The 18,633-nt window shown below is 37.6% G+C and overlaps 1 protein-coding gene across 1 annotated transcript in view; it reads left to right on the top strand.

The window, feature by feature from the left end:
- The window catches only part of POF1B (POF1B actin binding protein), a 128,905-nt gene that overhangs the window by 93,231 nt on the left and 17,041 nt on the right, over positions 1-18,633 (top strand). Inside the window, exons 7-8 of the mRNA XM_058712476.1 lie at positions 6,868-6,895; positions 9,706-9,780. Coding sequence (XP_058568459.1) covers positions 6,868-6,895; positions 9,706-9,780 — 103 coding nt within the window. The remainder of the gene's footprint in view (positions 1-6,867; positions 6,896-9,705; positions 9,781-18,633) is intronic.

Here is an 18,633-nt window from a genome sequence, read left to right as displayed (position 1 = left end):
CTCCCCCACCCCCCATCAAACCTCAGTTTGTTCTCAGTCCTTAAGAGTCTTTTATGGTTTGCCTCCCTCCCTCCCTATAACTTTTTTCCCCTTCCCCTCCCCCATGATCTTCTGCTAAGTTTCCCAGGATCCACGTATGAGTTAAAACATATGGTATCTGTCTTCCTCTGCCTGACTTATTTCACTTAGCATAATACACTCCAGCTCCATCCACGTTGCTGCAAATGGCCATATTTCATTCTTTCTCATTGCCAAGTAGTATTCCATTGTATATATAAAGCACATCCTCTTTATCCATTCATCAGTTGATGGACATTTAGGCTCTTTCCATAATTTGGCTATTGTTGAAAGTGCTGCTGTAAACACTGGGGTACAAGTGTCCCTATGCATCAGCACTACTGTATCCTTTGGGTAAATTCCTAGCAGCCTTATTGCTGGGTCATAGGGTAGTTTTATTTTTAATTTTTTGAGGAACCTCCACACTGTTTTCCAGAGCTGCTCCACCAGTTTGCATTCCCACCAGCAGTGCAAGAGGGTTCCCATTTCTCCACATTCTTGCCAGCATCTATAGTCTCCTGATTTGTTCACTTTAGCCACTCTGACTGCCATGAGGTGGTATCTGAGTGTGGTTTTGATTTGTATTTCCCTGATGAGGAGCGATGTTGAGCATCTTTTCATGTGCCTGTTGGCCATCTGGATGTCTTCTTTAGAGAAGTGTCTATTCATGTATTCTGCCCATTTCTTCACTGGATTATTTGCTTTTCGAGTGTGGAGTTTGGTGAGGTCTTTAGAGATTTTGGATACTAGCTCTTTATCTGATATGTCATTTGCAAATATCATTTCCCATTCTGTTGGTTGCCTTTTAGTTTTGTTGATTGTTTCCTTTGCAGTGCCAAAGTTTTTGTCTTGATGAGGTCCCAATAGTTAATTTTTGCTTTTAATTCCCTTGCCTTTGGAGATGTGTTGATTGAGAAATTGTTGCAGCTACACTCAAAGAGATATTTTCCTGCTCTTGGCTCTAGGATTTTGATGGTTTCCTATCTCACATTCAGGTCTTTCATCCATTTTGAGTTTATTTTTGTGAATGGTATCAGAAAGTAATCTAGTTTCATTTTTCTGCATGTTGCTGTCCAGTTGTCCCAGCACCATTTGTTAAAGAGACAGTCTTTGTTTCCATTGGATACTCTTTCTTGCTATGTCAAAGATTAGTTGGCCATACTTTTGTGGGTCCAAATCTGAGTTTTCTTTTCTATTCCATTGGTTTATGTGTCTTTTTTTGTGTCAATACCATGTTGTCTTGATGATTATAGTTGGTAGTAGAGGCTAAAGTCTGGGATTGTGATGCCTCTTGCTTTGGTTTTCTTCCTTGATAGTACTTTGGCTACACGAGCACTTTGTGGTTCCATACAAATTTTAGGATTGTTTGATCTACTTTGAGAACAATACTGGTGTAATTTTGATTGGGATTGTATTGAATGTGTAGACTGTTTTGGGTAGTATTGACATTTTAACAATATTTATTCCAATGCATGAGCACGGAATGTTTTTCCATTTCTTTGTCTCTTCTTCAATTTCCTTCATAAGCATTCTATAGTTTTCAGCATAAAGATCCTTTAAATCTTTGGTTAGGTTTATTCCTAGGTATTTTATGGTTCTTGGTGTAATTGTGAATGAGATCAGTTTCTTTATTTCTCTTTCTGTTGCTTCATTATTGGTGTATAAAAATGCAAACAATTTCTGTACATTAATTTTGTACCCTGTGACTTTGCTGAATTTATGTATCAATTCTAGCAGACTTTTGGTGGAGTCTGTCGGGTTTTCCAGGTAGTGTATCATGTCCTCTGCAAAAAGTGAAAGTTTGATTTAATCTTTGCTGATGTTGATGCTTTTTTTTTTCCATTTAGTTGTCTGATTGCTGATACTAGGACTTACAGCACTATGTTACACATAGTGGACATCACAGGGAGTGGACATCCCTGTCATGTTCCTGATCCCAGGGGGAAAGTTCTCAGTTTTTCCTCATTGAGGATGATATTATCTGTGGGCTTTTCATAAATGGCCTCTATGACATTTAAGTATGTTCCTTCTATTCTGACTTTCTTGAGGGTTTTCATCAAGAAATGATGCTGTATTTTGTCAAATGCTTTTTCTGCATCCATTGACAGGATCATGTGGTTCTTATCTTTTCTTTTATTAATATGATGTATCAAATTGATTGATTTCCAAATATTGAACCAGTCCTGCAGCCCAGGAATGAATCCCACTTGATCATGATGAATAATTCTCTTTATATGCTGTTGACTTCACTTGGTTAGTATCTTGTTGAGAATTTTTGCATCCATGTTCATCAGGGATATTGGCCTGTAGTTCTCTTTTTTTCCTGGGTCTCTGTCTGGTTTGGGAATCAAAGTAATGCTGGCTTCATAGAATGAGTCTGGAAGTTTTCCTTCCCTTTCTATTTTTTGGAACAGCTTGAGAAGGATAGGTATTAACTCTGCTTTAAATGTCTGGTAGAATTCCCCAGTGAAGCCATCTGGGCAGGACTCTTATTTGTTGAGAGATTTTTGGTGACTGATTTAATTTCTTCACTAATTATGGACCTGTTCAAATTTTCTATTTCTGTATGATCCATTTGAGTTTTGGAAGTGGGTGGGTGCTTAGGAATTTGTCCATTTCTTCCAGGTTGTCCAGTTTGTTAGCATATAATTTTTCATAGTATTCCTTGATAATTACTGTATTTCTGAGGAATTGGTTGTCATAATTCCATTTTCATTTGTGATTTTATTTGGGTCCTCTCTTTTCTTTTTGAGAAACTTGGCTAGAGGTTTATTAATTTTGTTTATTTTTTCAAAAAACCAACTTTTGGTTTCACTGATCTGCTCTAGTGTGTTTTTGATTCTATATTGTTTATTTCTGCTATGTTCTTTATTATTTCTCTTCTGCTGGCTTTGGGGTCTCTTTCTGCTTTTCTTTCCTTTAGGTGTGCTCTTAGATTTTGTATTTAGGATTTTTCTTGTTACTTGAGATAGGCCTGGATTGCAATGTATTTTTCTCTCAGGACTGCCTTCGCTGCATCCGAAAGCATTTAGATTGTTGTCTTTTCATTTTAATATGTTTGCATACATTTTCAAATTTCTTTTCTAATTGCCTGGTTGACCCATTTGTTCTTTAGTAGGGTGTTCTTTAACCTCCATGCCTTTGGAGGTTTTCCAGACCTTTTCCTGCGGTTGATTTCAGTTTCATAGCATTGTGATCTGAAAGTGTGCATGGTATGATCTCAATTCTTTTATATTTATTGAGGGGCCGTTTGTGACCCAGTACATGATCTATCTTGGAGAATGTTCCATGTACACTCAAGAAGAAAGTATATTCTGCTGCTTTTGGATGTAGAGTTCTAAATATAGCTGTCAAGTCCATCTGGTCCAATGTATCATTCAAAACCATTGTTTCTTTACTGATTCTGTGTCTAGATGATCTGTCTATTGTTGTAAGTGGAGTATTAAAGTCCCCTGCAATTACCACATTCTTATCAATAATATTGCTTATATTTGTGATTAATTGTTTTAAATATTTGGGTGCCTTCGAATTTGGTGCATAGACATTTATAATTGTTAGCTCTTCCTGATGGATAGATCTTGTAATTATTACCTAGTGCCCTTCTTCATCTCTTGTTACAGCCTTTAATTTAAAGTCTAGTTTGTCTGATATAAGTATGGCTACTCCAGCTTGCCTATGACTTTGAGTAGCATGATAGATAGTTCTCCATCCCCTCATTTTCAATCTGAAGGTGTCCTCAGGTCTAAAATGAGTCTCTTGTAGACAGAAAATAGATGGTTCTTCTTTTTATCCATACTGATACCCTATGTCTTTTGATTAGAGTAGTTAGTCCATTTACATTCAATGTTATTATTGAAAGATATGGGTTTAGTCATTGTGATGTCTGTACCTTTCACGCTTGTAGTGATGTCTCTGGTACTTTGTGGTCCTTGCAACATTTCACTCACAGAATCCTCCTTTGGATCTCTTGTAGGGCTGGTTTAGTGGTGATGAATTCCTTCAATTTTTGTTTGTTTGGGAAAACCTTTATCTGTCCTATTCTGAATGACAGACCTTCTGGATAGAGAATTCTTGGCTGCATGTTTTTCCTGTTCATCACATTGAAGATTTCCTGCCATTCCTTTCTGGCATGCCAAGTTTCAGTATATAGGTCTGCCACTACTCTTATGGGTTTACTTTTGTAAGTTAGAGCGTGTTTATCCCTAGCTGCTTTCAGAATTTTCTCTTTATCCTTGTATTTTGCCAGTTTCACTATGATATGTCATGCAGAAGATCGAATCAAGTTATGTCTGAAAGGAGTTCTCTGTGCCTCTTGTATTTCACTGCCTTTTTCCTTCCCCAGATCAGGGAAGTTCTCAGCTATGATTCATTCAAGTGCATTTTCAGACCCTTTCTCTCTCTTTTCTTCTTCTGGAATTCCTATGATACAGATATTGTTCCAGTTGATTGCATCACTTACTTCTCTAATTTTCCCCTCTTGATCCTGGATTTTTTAATCTCTCTTTTTCTCAGCTTCCTCTTTTTCCATAATTTTATCTTCTAATTCACCTATTCTCCCCTCTGCCTCTTCAATCTGTGCTGTGGCCGCCTCCATTTTATTTTGCACCTCATTTATAGCATTTATTAATTCATCGTGACTGATTTTTAGTTCCTTAATCTCTGCAGTAATAGATTCTCTACTGTCTTCTATGCCTTCTTCAAGCCCAGTGATTAATGTTATGACTATTATTCTAAATTCTTATTCAGTTATATTGCTTATATCTGTTTAGATCAATTCTTTAGTTTTCAGTTCTTTCTGGATTTTCTTTTGCGTGGAATTCTTCCATTTCATCATTTTGGCTACTTTTCTGTCCCTTATGAGTTTTAAAAGCTTGTTATGTGCTCTGTACCTGTGAGCACTCTTATATTAAAGGGGGGTCATACACTGTTCAGGACCTGGTCCTTCAGTAGGTGTTTTTTTGGAGAGTGTTACTTGCTCTGTGTTGTCCTGATTTTGGTCATTTTATTTCTCTACTTGTAGTGATGTTTTGGACCCTCCACAAGATCTGCTTTGAGTTATTATTTGAATTATCCCTGGAAAGGAAAACAAACAGAAAAACCAACAGGAAACAAAGACAGGCAAACACACAGACAAATAAAACAAACAAACAGACAGACCAGACACACACACATATAAAACAAACAAACTAATCCAAAAGCAAAAAAGCAGAAACACCAGCTACAAGTAAAGAACAGGGTGGAGGCAGTGCTGATGGAAGATCATATACAAAGAGAGAAATGACAGGGGTGGGGACAAAGAGAAAATAAACATTGACTGGGCAGAGAGTCTAAATGGCCTTATACAGAAAGAGAGAAAGAAAGAAAATAAAGAAGGAGGTGGGGGAAAAATAAAAGATAAAGTTACCCAGACAGAGAAACTATGGCTTGATTATTCCAAAGAGAGAGAAAGGAAAGTAGAGAAAGTGGTGTAAAATATGTATGAAGAGAATGGATTAAATATGTCTGCTTAAACAAACCAACAACCAGAGTAACCAGCCTAGATGAGGGAAGAGATAAGAAGGGAATATCTATCTAAATAACAAGAATTGCCCGAGAATTAATCCAGGCTCTGCAGCAGCACTGGTTTGGATGATAGAGCCCTTTGGTTCCACAGCATCTGTCCTGCTCCAGCAGATATGCAGTGACCAGGCATGGAGGGGCGTGGTTTGGTGTAGGCTGGTTCTGCCTCCACTATGGGCCCCAGACAGATCCCTGAGGTCTTGCCTTGGTGGTGCAGGGGGTGGGGGAAGATGGCGATCCCCCATTCTCTTCTCCATGGGGCTTGGTGGACTCCATCTGAGTCATCCTCACTGCAGCAGGCGCAGATGGGGTGGTCCTTCTCGCTCCCCTGACTCCCCTGACCAGCGCTTGGCTAGGATTCAAAGTCCCACTCTGTCTGCTCTGGCACTGAGGAAGTGCCTCTCTGTGCAGCCTGATATGTGCTCCCAGCTGGCTTTGTCTGTGCCTCAGCACTTCAGGGAGGACCATCTTTTCCTGCTGCAGACTGTGTTGCTGACATCCCCTCTGGGCCCCGGGATGGCAGAGGCAGGCAGGCTTTGTCCTTTCCCACAGCACTCCAAGGAGGGGACTGGTTTCTTCTACTGTGGAATGCACCCCTGACCTACCACCGAACCCGGGGCTGGCTTTCCTCCTCCCCAGGTGTGCGAATGGGTCAGCTGGCCCCAGTTCAAGAAAGCCCTGCAGTTAGAGATGGTATCGCTCTCAGTCCCAGCCCGAGGTTTATCTTTTGTTCAGATACAGTCCTATGCTTCCCCAGCCACTGTTTCTCTTCCCTTTGTCTCTCCACAAAAGGGGATCACTCCCCTCTGTGCTTACGTGGCCCATTTTATCTCCCCCAGTTCTCAATCACCTACCTATAGCCCGTCAAGGATGTTCCGGTGACTCCCTTTTAGACTCAGTCTCTTTTCCTCCCAGACTCTTGGGGGTTCAAAGTCCTTTGGCTTCAGCATTCTTTGTTTGAAAGATGTGGGAAGTTTGGATCCCCCTACTTCTCTGCCATGTTGGCCTCTTCCTCTCCCTAATCAATATTGGTCATTTTTAGTAGATTAACTAGTTTCAGGAAAATTATCTTTATTTTTGATAAGTGCCATTTTAGTTAGCTTAAAATTTCTTACTTGAATTGTAAATTGAATTGCTGTTATTATGATATATTAAAACATAAGATAAAAGAATTAGAAACACTAGCATTTATATATGATCAATACATACATTTTCTTAAGGTTGTCTATCTTTTTATTTTCACTCTTGCAGCAAAGAAGACTTTGAGGCTACAGATGAGGTAAGTGCAAAAATAGTTGAAAATCAAATATAGGTGATAACAAAGCAGATTCTGATATTTGCAGCAATAATACTGTTTTAGTTTGGTACCTTTATTAGACTAGAAACACAGCTTAGTGAAAGATATAATGATTATTTTGTCTTTAAAATGATAGAACTGTTTATGTTTGTAATTACAGGACACTTGGGTGGCTCAGTTGGGGAAGCATCCGACTTCAGTTGAGGTCATGATCTTACAGTTGGTGGGTTCAAGCCCCAGGTTGGGCTCTGTGCTGACCATGCAGATCCTGGAGCCTGTTTCAGATTCTGTGTCTCCCTCTCTACCTTTCCCGTGCTCACACTCCATCTCTCTGTGTCTCTCAAAAATAAATAAAAATGTTAATTTTTTTATATTTTTCTAATGGCTATAAAAGTAATAATCATAAAGGTAATAATTATTGTGAAAAATATTTCATCAACCATTGTTTATGACTTTGTCTTTGCTTATCAAAACATTTAAAATTTCATTTACCACATACTCTCTGCTTTAGAAAATTAAGACCTACATTAACTAAGTAGCAAAGTTAGTTTTAATGTATTTTGAACCTTATGACCCATGCCAAACAGAAATCAACTTAAGTTTTTTTCAATTTTTAATTCTATTATATATGCACATTTTGTTAAGTATTACTTCAAATGGACTAAGTAATCAGATAGAGAAAGAACTGATTTCAATGTAATAAAAAAGCACAGTGGCCTCTTTTGTGTTTTTTTCTTTTTTATAAAAATTTTTTTGCTTACATTTATTTATTTTTTAATAGAGAGAGACAGAACACAAGTGGGGGAGGGGCAGAGAGAGAAGGAGACACAGAATCCAAAGCAGGGTCCAGGCTGCGAGCTGTCAGCACAAAGCCCGTTGCAGGGCTCGAACTCACAAACCATGAGATCATGACCTGAGCCAAAGTTGGATGCTTAACCGCCACCCAGGTGCCCCAATTTTTTTCTTTATTTGCAATGTATTGATATACTGCATTCATTACAGTGATTTTCACTTAAAATTAGTTGAAGCTTCTCACAAAAGGGGATGTCAGTGGGGATATGGGTAAAATAAATAACTGGGCTTAAGAGTATACTTATTTTGATAAGCACTGAGAAATGTATAGAATTGCTGAATCATTATATTGTACACCTGAAACTAATATAACACTGTATGTTAATTATATTTGAATAAAATAAAAGAAGACAATGATACATGTTGGGCTGGGCATAGGATTTGGCAAGATAAGTATCTGCTGTGATGTCTTAACTTCAGTCCTTGGCTATCTGTTTTTGTTTTTTGTTTTTGTTTTTGTTTTTGTTTTTGTTTTTTGTAAGGACATCATCCTTCTATGGTTTGGGATAAGGGTACTGAAGTTAGAGGTACTGGATGGTATTCTAACTAACTTGTCTTGCAGCAGCCATAGAGAAAAATCACCCCCTGAGGAAGAGGGAAAGATGTCTTCTGAGGAGGTGGATTCTTGGTTAGTCATCCAAGGAGGGTCTTGAGCAGGTGGAAGAGAAGACCCTTCCTCTATTAGAATCTCCCTCTCTTGGATCTAGACCTCACAGAGGGAAACTGTATGGATATGAGCTTCAGAAGAAGGGCAATAAGATTATGTGGAAGACAGAATAATGGCCCCCCAAAGATGTCCACACCCTAATCCCTGAAACTTTTGAATATGTTACCTTAACATGGTAAAATAAACTTTGCAAATGTGACTAAGTTAAGAATCTTAAAGTGAGGAGTTTATCCTGGATTATGTGGGTGGGCCCAATGTTAACACTAACGGTCCTTAAAAGAGGGAGGCAGGAGGTCAGAGTCAGGAGATCTGCCAATGGAAGCAGAGATGGGAGTGATGAGGCCACCAGCCAAGGAATTCAGGCAGCCTGTAGAAACAAAAAGGCAATGAAATAGATTCTCCCCTAGAGCCCACCAAAAGAATGCAGTTCTGCTGACTCATTAATTTTGCCCCATTGATTCCAACCTCCAAAACTACTAGATAATAAATTTGCATTGCTTCAACTAAAAAAAAAAATCAGTTAAAGCTTTTCAATGTTGCTGTGTCAACATTTACTTTTTCAGAAGTCATCATAGCTCAATGTAAATCCTCAATTTTCATTATTTAAAAAATAAGCCTCTAAAATGTCATATTTACCACTCATCAAAGCTTCCAATTGTTGAAAGATACACTGAGAATATTTAGTGGGACTTGAGAGACCATCTTTTTGTTTTTTAAATTACTCTTAAAAAATGTAGAAATGGAACATCTGATTGGTTGCATAAAGTTTTTCCCTAAAATGCCTAGAATTCAAGGTACTTTCCATAGTGTCTGTAGTATAATCATTTTTTTAAAAAAAATTTAAATAATTTGTTTCAGTTTATTTATTTTGAAAAAGACAGAGACTGCATGAGTGGGGAAGGGGCAGAGATAGTGAGAGAGAGAGAGAGAGAGAGAGAGAGAGAGAGAGAGAATCCCAAGCAGGCTCTGCCCTGTCAGCACAGATCCCAGTGCAGGGCTCGAGCACACCAAACTGTGAAATAATGATCTGAGCTGAAACCAGGAGTTGGACACTTAACCGACTGAGCCACCCAGGTGCCTCTATAGTCGATTTTTTTTAAAGTAAGAACTATCAGGGTAGAAAGGAAGTTGGAAGCAACTATCGCCCAAAACTGAAATAATCTTTTGATGTTCCTAAAAATATGCTCTGCTGCACAAAAGTCTGTGAACTGCAGACCCTAAAATTACAATACTCATTTCTATCTTTTCAATGTATAAGCCTCTTTTCTTACAGTCAGAAGACATTGAATCCTTGATTCCCAGAGGATTGTCAGAGTTTACAAAACAGCAAATTTGCTATATTCTGCAGGTAAGATGAGGTCAAGAGTGGATGTGAAATCAACAGTGACAAACCACTAGCCAAGGATGCTTCCCTTAATTAAGAACAGAAAGTTCTAAATAAAAATCCTGTTTTACAAGAGTTTATTATACTTTGATTAAAAAAGGGTTGCATTATAGTTGATTATACTTTGATTTAAAAAGGGTTGCATACACTTATATTAAATAATTAGCATTCAGGAAAGCATTATAGAAATAGTAATGCCCTTATTCTCTCCTCACTCCTATAGCAAAACCTGATTCTAACTTGTAGTCTTTGTCCTCATCTTTTCCATTTTCTATTCTAGCCCTCCCCACCGTATCCTTGCAGTAAGAGATGAGAAAGGCCAGTGCCTTGCTTTTTCTGATTTACGGAAGGGTAGAGACTACTGGAGTAGTAAGTTCCCCTACAATGAAATGAGAAACAGAAGATAGATGCTAAAACAATATGGCTAGATTCTCATTTGGAGGGATTGGTCGGGAAGATGGTGGCGTAGGAGGATGCTGGGCTCACTGTGTCCTGCTGATCACTTAGATTCCACCTACACCTGCCTAAGTAACCCAGAAAACCACCAGAAGACTAGCAGAATGGGTTCTCTGGAGCCAAGCACAGATGGGAGGCCCACAGAAGAGGGTAGGAAGGGCGAAGAGGGGGTGCATGCTACACGGACTGGTGGGAGGGAGGCCCACCAGCCAAGCAGAGCCCCCTGAGTCTGGCTTGCAAAAGTGGAGGGGTTGAACGGAGTGTGTTCTGACAGCAAGCGGGACTTAACATCTGGAAGGTTATAAATTAACAGCTCTGCTCGGAGAGCAGGAGGGTAGGAGGACAACGGGAGGGAGATTTGTTGAGCCCCGGACAACAGAGCTCAGCTTGGCGGGGAACAAAGGTGCTTGCCACTGCCATCTCCCTCACCTATCCCCCAGCCAAAATCCCAGAAGGAACCAGTTCTTGCCAGGGAACTTGCTTGCACCGCGCAAACACTCCACGCTGTGCTTCTGCGGATCCATCCCTCCATTGGCGGGTCTGACTCCCTCCCCGTGCTGGGGGATGGGCGAGGGAGATGGTGCTGGTGAGTGCCTTTGTTCTCCACCAATGGAATTATTACAACCAATCCCTCAGAGATACAAGAAATTATCAGGGAATACTTTGAAAAATTATATGCCAACAAACTGGACAACCTGGAAGAAATGGGCAAATTCCTAAACACCCACACACTTCCAAAACTCAATCAGGAGGAAATAGAAAGCTTGAACAGACCCATAACCAGCGAAGAAATTGAATCAGTCATCAAAAATCTCCCAAGAAATAAGAGTCCAGGATCAGATGGCTTCCCAGGGGAGTTCTACTAGACATTTAAAGCAGAGATAATACCTATCCTTCTCAAGCTATTCCAAGAAATAGAAAGGGAAGGAAAACTTCCAGACTCATTCTATGAAGCCAGTATTACTTTGATTCCTAAACCAGACAGAGACCCAGTAAAAAAAGAGAACTACAGGCCAATATCCCTGATGAATATGGATGCAAAAATTCTCAATAAGATACTACCAAATCGAATTCAACAGCATATAAAAAGAATTACCCAACATGATCAAGTGGGAATCATTCCTGGGCTGCAGGGCTGGTTCAACATTCACAAATCAATCAACGTGATACATCACATTAACAAAAAAAAAGAGAAGAACCATATGATCCTGTCAATCGATGCAGAAAAGGCCTTTGACAAAATTCAGCCACTTTCTTAATAAAAACCCTCGAGAAAGTCGGGATAGAAGGAACATACTTAAACATCATCAAAGCCACTTATGAAAAGCCCACAGCTAACATCATCCTCAATGGGGAAAAACTGAGAGCTTTTTCCCTGAGATCAGGAACATGACAGGGATGTCCACTCTCACCGGTGTTGTTTAACATAGTGCTGGAAGTTCTAGCATCAGCAATCAGACAACAAAAGGAAATCAAAGGCATCAAAATTGGCAAAGATGAAGTCAAGCTTTCACTTTTTGCAGATGACATGATATACATGGAAAATCCGATAGACTCCACCAAGTCTGCTAGAACTGATACATGAATTCAGCAAAGCCGCAGGATACAAAATCAATGTACAGAAATCAGTTGCATTCTTATACACTAACAATGAAGCAACAGAAAGACAAATAAAGAAACTGATCCCATTCACAATTGCACCAAGAAGCATAAAATACCTAGGAATCAATCTAACCAAAGATGTAAAAGATCTGTATGGTAAAAACTATAGAAAGCTTATGAAGGAAACTGAAGAAGATATAAAGAAATGGAAAACCATTCCATTCTCATGGATTGGAAGAATAAATATTGTCAAAATGTCAATACTACCCAAAGCTATCTACACATTCAATGCAATCCCAATCAAAATTGCACCAGCATTCTTCTCGAAACTAGAACAAGCAATTCTAAAATTCATATGGAACCACAAAAGTCCCCGAATAGCCAAAGTAATTTTGAAGAAGAAGACCAAAGCAGGAGGCATCACAATCCCAGACTTTAGCCTCTACTGCAAAGCTATAATCATCAAGACAGCATGGTATTGGCACAAAAACAGACACATAGAACAATGGAATAGAATAGAAACCCCAGAACTAGACCCACAAACGTATGGCCAACTAATCTTTGACAGAGCAGGAAAGAACATCCAATGGAAAAAAGACAGTCTCTTTAACAAATGGTGCTGGGAGAACTGGACAGCAACATGCAGAAGGTTGAAACTAGACCACTTTCTCACACCATTCACAAAAATAAACTCAAAATGGATAAAGGACCTGAATGTGAGACAGGAAACCATCAAAACCCTAGAGGAGAAAGCAGGAAAAAACCTCTCTGACCTCAGCCGTAGCAATTTTTTTCTTGACACATCCCCAAAGGCAAGGGAATTAAAAGCAAAAATGAACTGCTGGGACCTCATGAAGATAAAAAGCTTCTGCACAGGAAAGGAAACAACCAACAAAACTAAAAGGCAACCAATGGAATGGGAAAAAATATTTGCAAATGACATATGGGACAAAGGGCTAGTATCCAAAATCTATAAAGAGCTCCCCAAACTCCACACCCGAAAAACAAATAACCCAGTGAGGAAATGTGGAGAAAACATGAACAGACACTTCTCTAAAGAAGACATCCAGATGGCCAACAGGCACATGAAAAGATGCTCAACATCGCTCCTCATCAGGGAAAAACAAATCAAAACCACACTCAGATATCACCTCATGCCAGTCAGAGTGGCCAAAATGAACACATCAGGAGACTATAGATGCTGGAGAGGATGTGGAGAAACGGGAACCCTCTTGCACTGTTGGTGGGAATGCAAATTGGTGCAGCCACTCTGGAAAACAGTGTGGAGGTTCCTCAAAAAATTAAAAATAGACCTACCCTATAACCCAGCAGTAGCAGTGCTAGGAATTTACCCAAGGGATACAAGAGTGCTGACCCATAGGGCACTTGTACCCCAATGTTTATAGCATCACTCTCAACAATAGCCAAATTATGGCTAAATGTCCATCAACTGATGAATGGATAAAGAAATTGTGGTTTATGTACACAATGGAATACTACTTGGAAATGAGAATGAATGAAATATGGCCCTTTGTAGCAACGTGGATGGAACTGGAGAGTGTGATGCTAAGTGAAAAAAGCCGTACAAAGAAAGACAGATACCATATATTTTCACTCTTATGTGGATCCTGAGAAACTTAACAGAAACCCATGGTGGAGGGGAAGGGAAAAAACAAAAAACAAAAAAAAGAGGTTAGAGTGGGAGAGAGCCAAAGCATAAGAGACTCTTAAAAACTGAGAACAAACTGAGGGCTGATGGGGGGTGGGAGGGAGGGGAGGGTGGGTGATGGGTATTGAGGGGGGCACCTTTTGGGATGAGCACTGGGTGTTGTATGGAAACAAATTTCACATAAATTTAAAATAAATTAAATAAATAAATAAATAAATAAATAAATAAATAAATAAATAAAAGAATATGGCTAAAGAGTACATCTGTTTGCAAGATTCTAGAGATAACCTAGCATTGTCTAAGTGAGGCCAATTTCTAAGTTTGTTCTTAAACCTTTTTTGGTCATCCAAATATTGGACCTGATGTCATTTTTGTGAAACTAAAATAAAATAATTTTAGTGGCAAACAGTCTGTATTATAAAGAGACAGTGGTATAGAGAACACATGTGCTCTGCAGAATCTGAATCTTGGAGGCATTCTTGATATTATCTCTGGTGGTCGGATGTCTATTGAAAGTGAATTCAAGACCTATTTCTTTGAAAAACTGTTTTGGAGGATTTTTGCATCTAAGTTCATGAGAAACATTTGTCTATAGTTTTCTTGTGTTCCCTTTGGTTTTGCTATCAGGATAATACTAGCTGCATAAAATGAACTGGGACGTGTTTCATCATTGTCTGTTTTCTAGAAGAGACTATATAGACTCTGTATTAATTCTTTAAACATTTAGTAGAATCATTCAGTAAAAATATGTGGGCCTGTAGATTTGTCTTCTGGGGAGTTTAAAAAATTCTAAATTCAAATCCTTAATAGTTATAGGTCTATTCAAATGATCTATTTCATATTGGGTGTGTTGTGGTAACTTGTATTTTCCAATGAAGTAGTCTATTTCGTCTAAATTGTCAAATTTATAGTGTATAGTTGTTCATAGTATTCCCTTATTATCTTGATGTCTGCAGGGTCTGTATTACTATCCCTTACTTAATTCTTGATACTAGTAATTTGTGTCTTCTCCTTTTTTTCTTTGTCAGTCTTGCTAGAGGTTTATCAATTTTATCGTTTTTTTCATAAAACTAGACTTTAGTTTTATTGATCTTCTTTATTGTTTTCCTGTTTATACTTCCACTAATTTTTGCCCCTGTCTATATATTTCCTTCTTTTGCTTGTTTTTGATTTGTTTTTCTCTTCTTTGTCTAGTTTCTTGATATAGAAAGTTAGATTATTGATTTGAGACCTTTTGTGTTCTCTAAAGTAAGCATTTAGTGCTATAAACAGCCTCTCAGCATGGCTCTAGCTGTGTCCCACAAATTATGATATGTATTTTCATTTTCTCTCAGCTTTATGTACTTTTTAGCTACCTTTAGACTTCTGCATTGACTTGTGGATTATTTTGAAGTATATTATTTAGTTTCAGAGTGCTGAGAGATTTTCCTGTTGTCTTTCTGGTATTGATTTTTAGTTTGATTCCACTATGCCCAGAAAATATATTCCATATGAAATTAATTGTTTTGAAATGGTTAAGTTTTGTTTTATGGTCAAGGATATTGTATATATTCCATGGGTACATGAAAGGGTTAGATACTTTGATTGACGGGGTTGTTGAGTTCTTATTTATTTTTTCTCATTTTCTGCCAAGTAGTTCTTACCAGTTGCTGAGAGAGGCATATAGAAATCTTCAGTTATAACTGTGAGCTTGTCTTTTTTCTTTCAGTTCTATCAGTTTTTGAAGTACTATACATTTTGCAGCTCTGTTGTTTGGTGCATAAACATTTAGGATTTACTATGTATTCTTGGTGAATTGACCCTTTTATCATTATGTAATGGTCCCTCTCTGTTTCTGGTAATTTTCTTTGCTCTGAAGTCATTTTTATCTAATATCAACATAACACTCTTGTTTTCTTTTGATTAATGTTTGCATGGTATATCTTTTTTCCCCAACTTTTTACTTTCATTATATATTTTTAAATTTTCATTATATTTGAAGTTAATTTCTTGTAGAAATCACGTAGTTGGGTAAAGGTTTTTTCACACTGCAAATCTCTGTCTTTTGATTGGTGTATTTAGACCACGTTGCAATTATTTAAACGTTAGGGCTAGATTTCCTATTTTTATTTTTTGTTTTCTGTTTGTTCTGCTTTTTTGTTTCCTTGTTTTCGTTGTCTTGCTTTCCTGTGGATTAGCTGAACATGTTTTATAACTTAATTTTTATTTGTCTCTGTTTCTTTTGATTATATCTTTTAGTATAGCCTTTTTAGTGGTTGCTCTAAGAATTACATTATATATCCATAATTTATCCTAGTTATTGTTGTCAACAATTTGTCAGTTTCAGTGAATTATAGAAAAGTTGCTTCCTTTATCTCTCTTTACTCTCCACATTTATAACATAATTGTCTTAAATATTTTCTCAGCATGCATTGAGATCCACATCATACAGTGTTATAATTTTGCTTCAAACACCAATATAATTTAGAAAATGCAAAAGAAGGCAAACTTACTCTGTTTACTCATATTATTACTTAAGATGTTATTTCTTCCTTTTTGATGTTCCAAATTTCATCATCATTTTCTTTCTCTTCAGAGAACTTCCTTCAGCCAGTTTTTAGGGTAGGTCTGTTAGTGACAAATTTTTTTTCCGTTTTCTTCATCTCCTAATTTTGTGATTCCCTCTTAATTCTTAAAGGATATTTTCATTAGATACAGAATTTGTAGTTGACAGTTCTTTTCTTTCAGCACTTCAAAAATGGTATGCTATTTCCCTCTGGCCATTAGGATTTCTGATGAAAAATATGCTGTCATTTGAGTTGTTATTACCAATAGTTAAGGTTTCTCTTGCTGCTTTAAAGATTTAAAATTTATCTTTAGTTCTAAGAAGTTTCTTTGGATTTCTTTGGATTTATCCGATTTGGAATTTGCCCAACTTCTTGAACTTATACTTACGATTTTTGCTAATTTGGGGAAGTTTACAGCCTTTATTTCTTCGAATACTTTTTCAACTACCCCTCTTTTTTCTTTCCTTCGAGGACTCTTATGACATGTATATAAGATATGTCTTATACTCCCACAGGTCTCTGAGCCTCTGTTCAATTATTTTCCAATCTATTTTTTCTCTGATGTTGTGATTAAGCACGTTTTTATTTTTCTATCTGATTCTTTGCTCTGTTGTTTCCATTTTGCTTTTTAGTCCATACGTTAAAGTTTTTGGTTTTTTTTTTTTAGTTATTGAGTTTTATAATTCTAAAATTACTGTTTAGTTATTCTTTATACCTTCTATTTATTTTCTGAGATTTTCTGTTTTGTTGCTGAGACTTTATTTTTGTTTTAAGTCTCTTTGTAAATTTTTATTAAAGTATGTTTATAATGACTGCTTTAAAATCCTTGTCAGACAAGTCTAACATTTCTGTTATCTTGATGTTGGTATCTGTTAATTGTTTTTCTTATCAAGCTAAAATTTTCTGGTTCTTAGAATGACTAGTAATTTTTTAAATTGAAACTTGGACATTTTGAATATTATGTTATGACTCTGAATCTTATTCATATCTTCTGTTTTAGTAGGCTTCCCTTATTTTTTATTATTTTTAATATAATTTATTGTCAAATTGGTTTCCATACAACACTCAGTGCTCATCCCAACAAGTGCCCTCCTCAATGCCCATCACCTACTTTCCCCTCTCCCTACCCCCATCAACCCCCAGCTTGTTCTCAGTACTTAAGAGTCTTTTATGGTTTGCCTCCCTCCCTCTCTGTAAGTTTTTTTCCCCCTTCACCTCCCCCATGGTCTTCTGTTAAACTTATCAAGATCCACATAGTAGGCTTCCTTTAAACTGAAACAACAGAGGACATGGGAGAACTGCCTGTTACTATCAGCTGTGGGTGGATGTCCAGGTTCCCCACTCAGCCTCTGTTGACACTTATCAGGGGAGGAACTCCTTGTTCCTCCTAGGCCAGGGTAGAAATTGTGGTTCTCTACTAAGCCCCCACTGATTTCACTCTGGTTTGGATGTAGAGAAGTGCCTCATAACTGTTCCCCAGTTGGCTGCCACTAACATTGTAAGGTGAGTGGCTTTATTTCTGTTGGGCAGTGATGAAAGTCCTGACTCTTCATTGAGAAATCTCTGACATCACCTTAGCAGGGAGGCAAGCAGTATTAATACTGGATAAAGTGAAAGCCTAGGCTCCTTTCATACTCTCAACTGAACCACAGTGCTGAGGGTCTCATTTTGTTCCCAGCAGGGATGAAGGTCCCATCTCTCCACCTTGCCTTCTCTAACACCAACCTGGTAAGCGGTGTTGATGGACCTTTTTAGAACCTAGTAAGGGAGAAAGTCTGCGTTCCCTTCTTGACATTTGATAGTTTGGGTGGCAGTAAATTTAAAAATTATTTTCTGTGGTGTTTGACTGGAATAACTGGATATTATCTAAAAGTTCTCTGCCTTGCTAGGCTGCTCTTTTCATGGTCCTTTGTCTAGATAAAGCAGGCTTTTCTAAAGACTTTTGTTGTCTGTTTCCAGTGCTGTTTCTCCAACACCAGTCAGTGATACATGAAGCAAGAAAAAAAAAAAAACAGGAACTCACTTCTGTGTTATTTTTTGGGTACAAATCTTCCTAACCAGACTTCCTTCTTTCCACCTTTCCAAGTCTTTTTTTTTATACATAGTAATGTCCAGGGGTTTTAGTTATACTTAGCGGAAGGAATAAAGAAAATTATTTTTACTCTAGCTTACCAAAAATGGAAGTTGTTTGTTTTTTAAACCATTTTTTAAAAAATAAGTGAGTTTAATCTAGTGAAAGGGATTTTCTCCATCTTCTTTAAAAATTGAGATGTTTCTATACTTCAAGGTTAAACTAAATTAATATTATATTCTTCTCACTTCAGGAAAAATCCATGCATTTGGAAGCAACTTAGGGATATATGCATTTTATTATTTGAAGTTTGAATGCATCATCTTTTCTAATCTTTAAATAAAGTATAAAAGCAAATTTGCTGATAGATTTCTGTCTTGTGAGAAAGATGAAACTTCATGGAAAAAATAATAGACCCTTGTTCTAATCACATAGCTATGATCTCTTCAGGAATGCTGATTGGATTACTTGTG

The sequence above is a fragment of the Neofelis nebulosa genome, chromosome X, assembly GCF_028018385.1.
Source record: "Neofelis nebulosa isolate mNeoNeb1 chromosome X, mNeoNeb1.pri, whole genome shotgun sequence".
NCBI lineage: Eukaryota > Metazoa > Chordata > Mammalia > Carnivora > Felidae > Neofelis > Neofelis nebulosa.
The sequence above is the reverse complement of the archived record's forward strand: the minus strand, read 5'-3'. Positions and strand labels throughout refer to the sequence as shown.